General features: G+C 41.4%; 1 protein-coding gene across 1 annotated transcript in view; it reads right to left on the bottom strand.

Moving 5' to 3' along the window:
- Positions 1 to 948: 948 nt before the first annotated feature.
- drd4b (dopamine receptor D4b) overlaps positions 949 to 5,158 on the bottom strand; it is an 8,395-nt gene continuing 4,185 nt past the window's right edge. The window contains exons 3-4 of the mRNA XM_019867212.1: positions 5,032 to 5,158; positions 949 to 3,436 (exon numbers count right to left, since the gene is read on the bottom strand). The exon at positions 5,032 to 5,158 is cut by the window's right edge and continues 469 nt beyond it. Coding sequence (XP_019722771.1) covers positions 3,219 to 3,436; positions 5,032 to 5,158 — 345 coding nt within the window. The 3' untranslated portion in view covers positions 949 to 3,218. The remainder of the gene's footprint in view (positions 3,437 to 5,031) is intronic.

Genomic DNA, 5,158 nt, shown 5'->3' with positions numbered 1-5,158 from the left:
TAGATTAGGTGTGAATTGTCCTTCTATGGTGAATCTTCCTTTGATGTGGATATGATCTTTCACATTTGGCTATCTTTTGTTGGAAGTCCTGCTGTGGGGGCCTTTTTCAGTGCCGATTGTGATCTCCAGTCCAGGGGTTCGGCCGGCGTTCCCCCTTGCTCGTGGCACCATGTCACCCCCTCTTCCTCAATCACACCCAAATGCAAACAGTCTCTCATTTACACTCAGAAAAACATCATTATTTGCAGTCACTCATTCCAAAACTTCACCCGAATCATCTATAACCATGAAAGGCCGCACTGAAACAAAAGCAAGTATTTCGTCACTGTATGAAAAACCGCAATACAGCAATATGAAAGCCTATACTGTGAATGAAAATCCCTTCAATGTACGAAAAGTATGATGGATCGTCAACAAACGTGATCTGCACATGTATGAGCATGCACACTTCATAGCCTGAAAATATTACAACAATCGCCTCAGTATTTTGGATTTTATAGACGGAATTAAGATGTTACCCAAGAAGAGGCAACGACTTAATGACATTTATAATCTTTTTACTCTTTTGGTCAATAAATGGCTCTTCAGCTCCCTCAAGATAGTGACGCCACTCCTCTAGTGCCAACTCATGAAGATGCATCTTGACCAGTCAACAGACTCATGATAAATGCAACCTTGGAGCCATCTTGGGCGTAGGTGGAAGGTTGCTGGTCAAAAATTTAAAAAAAGTCCTGGCTCACCCCTGTAGCGTAGCCAACAGGGCAAGCGCACCACAGAGCTCTGTTAGCGTGCTTCCCCGTTGACCCAACAGTTGTCTTCGGCTGGCCAAAGCATTCCTAAATTTGTCTGAGTCTGCAGAATCCATGGTGGTCGGATTATTCTGTCAGGTTCTGGACCGAAGCGACTAATTATTTTTGGATTGCAGGAATGCAGGCTCAGACAAAGTGTGATAACAAAAATATTTATTTACAGTAAAGCGCACTGACGAGGTACAAACAGAAATCTATGGTCACAAGGAGCCAGGAGAAACAATGCATAAACAAAAACGCTTGCAAAAGGCAAGGTACTATGGAACACCAAGAATAAACAAACGAAATGCCAAGAAGCCAATAATGCAAAGCTAAACATAAAAAAATACCAAGAAAAAAATAACAAAGCTTAGAAAAAAACTATGAATAATGAGAGTGACTATGGAGAGTATGGAGAGGTCTAGAAAACAACACTTGAAGCACGACAGCGAGCAAGGTCAATAATCCGACAAGAGCTTGGCGGTCCTTAAATATATGGCAGGCTGGATTGGTAAACACTGCACAGGTGTGCCTGCTGGAGGGAAACGCCCTTCACTGGGTTGTTTGACCGTTGTAATGAAAATCTCCAGATATGCTCCAAAATTGACACGTTAAACGCATCACCGACAGCTTTGCCAGGTTTTGTTGCCTTTAAACCAGCTTCAACATACTGTCTTATGCATGGCTCGACAAGCCATGGGATGATGTCGTCGTAAGTCCTTGTTCCAGCGGCTTCAGTGGAAAGTACATGTTGTCAGAAATGGTCAGAGAAAAGAGGCTCATGATTACAAAGATTTATGTACTTCACTATCTGCAGCATAACTTCAGGACAACGGGTGGCTATTTAAATCACATCGAATCCAGGATGGACACAGAAGTGCTGGGTGGGGCCAGCGAGCATTCAGGAGATTGTAAGTGTTGTGAATTGTAACATCGCCAATCTTCACGGAAGCAGCGAAAATGTAATCTGTACAAGATTCTTTAATGACACGAAAGGCGGTGATGAACTGACACGAAAAGGAGCTAGGCGATATGTGCAGCTTGCTGATTTTAGCATCGCCAATCAATGTTATGATGCCTGGCAGATCGAGTTAAGATCCTGGTTGATGATGTTAGTCAGGAAAGATTTCCCTACAGAGTCACCCATGAGTGAGTCATTATTTTTCACCCTGACAGAACCCTGGCCAGAGGTGGCCACAAAAAAGCTGCCAACATTTATTACCAACGTTTCCACATAAAATGTGGATTCAGTAAGCACAGTCAGTAATGAATCAATAAACTCTTATTGCTCAGTACAGGGATGCTTTCAATTTCAGGACATTTTATCCAACACCATACACAATTTAGAGATTATATTTAGTTTTTGAAAATAAAATGACATGCTACAATGGTACTATTGGTGGAAGGGGCGTTTCGATAAGTGATCAGTTTCGAGAGGTAAAATGTCATTGTAAAAACAGCTCAGTACACAGTACACCGACTGGGCAGTCACACAATCAAATAAATTCCAATATAAGAGCTGTGTCCAACATTTAGCCATTGAAGCCAATGCCCAGCTTTCAGTGGAACATGAATTTAAGCATGTATCCAGCATTGTCTTTATAGTGGGATAGTCTGTAATGTAACTGCACTTTATCATACTGAGAGCTGTCTCCTATACATGAAACTCAGTCTAATGTTGAAGGCCCCACTATGCTAGACTTAGTTCTGAATCAGGGAAAATTGCAAACAGGTTTGAGATGTACCTAAACTGAGATCTACCCATTCCTTGTATACGCAAAAAGCTACATTTTGAGTGACCTTGATGTGCGCGCCTGGACTGATCACCAGTCAGTGAAAGGAATGACATGCACATGTAGGCAAAACTAGTGCTACCCTATGTTCATAACCAAAAAATCGTGACTGAAATAATTTGAAACTTACAAAAGTAAAAAGAGAGCATACAATTGCTCAGCAAAGGCCTCATCTGACCAATCCCACTTCGAATTTCCTGTTACCACGTTTACATTTTCAAAGCACATCCACAACATCACTATTATCCCGACATCAATGTCCTTTTGCCAAGCTGCGCACTGCCACAATATTGAGAGAAAAACACGTTTTAAAAAGGTTTCTCACTAGTTGAGCACATTTTGGGCTTGAAATCATCTTTCTTGGCAGACGTCCCTTTTCGTAGATATCCACAGAAGAGGAAAAAGCTCCTTAGAAGACAAGCTCTCCAACGGCATGCCTCTGATTTGTGACTGTCTGAAACTGATTGTGCTTTTCTGTTCTCGCAGAAAAAACAAGACATATTACCAAGTGACAATTTTGTGGAACGACTGATGCATGACTGATTGTAGATAGTTTATGAGCACTACACGATCAAATCAATCTCCACCAACCACCAACATCTTGACCAGTTGACAATGCAAACAGTCATAGTATTAATCAGACCAAGCACGTGTAGCAGCACTTTCTGAAGCATTTCTTGAAAAATTTCTTGAACTCTGTGTTGAAGATGGTGTAGATTATGGGATTGAGGGCGCTGTTGACGTAGCCCAGCCAGGTCACCGTGCTTGTTAGTCCGGGAGGGATCTCACACCTCAAGCACACAGCTCGAGTGGTATGGACCACAAAGAATGGAGTCCAGCAGAAGAGGAAGCAGCCTGAATGGAAGTATGAAAGCAGTATTATTACAAATAATTGATCATAGACTTGTCTGATGATCAATTGTTTCACACAGAAATGCATAAATAGTAGATAGCTCATTCACTCTGGTGAAGTAATGGAAGAACATATAATGCCACATATTTCACAGCCTGCCAAACTACATTGAACAACATTGGTGCAATTCCATCCGTTTGTTCCATTTAGGACATTAACAATACTGTATTTATATTGCACTTATATTGAACTGTATAGTTCAATTCTTTTCTGAAACATTTATTTTGTGCAACAAAACACTTTATTCCCCTCCACGCCCCCCCTGCTCCCCCACCCCCAATTTTGCTGCTGTAGACTGCAAATTTCCCCAGTGTGAGACAAATAAAGGTTATATTATCTTAAGTGGGAACAGATAACGAAAAATGAGTATAACAATGCAGGTGACGAAAAGGGAATGGAATATTATGCAGTTTTATTTATGTAGCATATTTCATACATAAGGCAACTTAATGTGCTTCATCCAACCAAAAGTACAACACCTAAAAGCATTTCTATTTAAAGGAAAAGCAAAGAGAACAAACACAGCATACTAAGAATTATTAAAAGACCATATACAATGATTACAATCAATACCTTTTAATTTAAGTATGGGTGGGAAAAGGCATCATTTTTAACCTGGATTTAAAAAGATTGATACAGAGGGCAGACTTTACTTCTGTCGGCAGTTTATTCCACTTGCGCGCAGCATGTCAGCTCAATGCCACTTCACAATGTTTGATTTGAAAGCAGAGCTCAACTAATTGACTCGATTCTGCAGGCCTCAGAGCCCTAATGGGTTGAAATGAAATGAGCTTTTCTTTAATGTATCCCTCAATCCATTTTCTACCACTTATCCGGGGTTGGGCCGCGGGCGCAGCAGTTTTACCAGGGAAGCCCAGACTTTACTTTCCTCCGCCACCACTTCTTCCAACACTTCCGGGGGGATCTGAAGGCATTCCCAGGCCAGCCAGGAGACATAGTCTTTCCAGCATGTCGTGGGTCGTCCCCGGGGACTCGTGCCTGTACGACCTGCCAAGAACACCTCACCAGGGAGGTGTCCAGGAGGCATTCTAACCAAATGCCCGAGCCACCTTATCTGACTTCTCTCAAAAAAAAAAAAAGAAATATATATAAAGAAATATATATATATACACATAAATACATATATATACACATACATACATATATATACATACACGCACACACACACACATACACACACACACACACACACACAAAATATATCTCCACATCTTTACAATGCCAAACATCACAATATGTACAAAAAACCCAAAACAAAACCAAAACTCTGTACAGTATAACTATGGCTACGTTCACACCGCACTAAAAATACCTTTGCAGATTCACAGACAATTGTCTGTATGATCTAAACCAAGCACTCTCGCCCTCACGCATCGATACCAAAGAGGTCGGTGTGTGGCATTAAAGAAGAACATTTCAAGTATTTCAGGATATGGCCAAAAGGAAAAAAAACAGTGACCTTTACCTTCCAATGCATCAACTCAAGAACTCAAGAAGTGAAAATAGCGAAACTCACCGACGACAACAGGCAACACCCTCATGGCTTGCCTTTCCCTGCTGTTGATCTTGGCTCTTTTCTTGCTGTGCTCTTCTTGTCTGTAGGTCACTGTGGGTATGGAGTTCTCTCCATACTGACAAGGGGA

Source organism: Hippocampus comes, unplaced genomic scaffold (genome assembly GCF_001891065.2).
Source record: "Hippocampus comes isolate QL1 unplaced genomic scaffold, H_comes_QL1_v1.1 scaffold2, whole genome shotgun sequence".
In the NCBI taxonomy this organism is placed as follows: domain Eukaryota; kingdom Metazoa; phylum Chordata; class Actinopteri; order Syngnathiformes; family Syngnathidae; genus Hippocampus; species Hippocampus comes.
The sequence above is the reverse complement of the archived record's forward strand: the minus strand, read 5'-3'. Positions and strand labels throughout refer to the sequence as shown.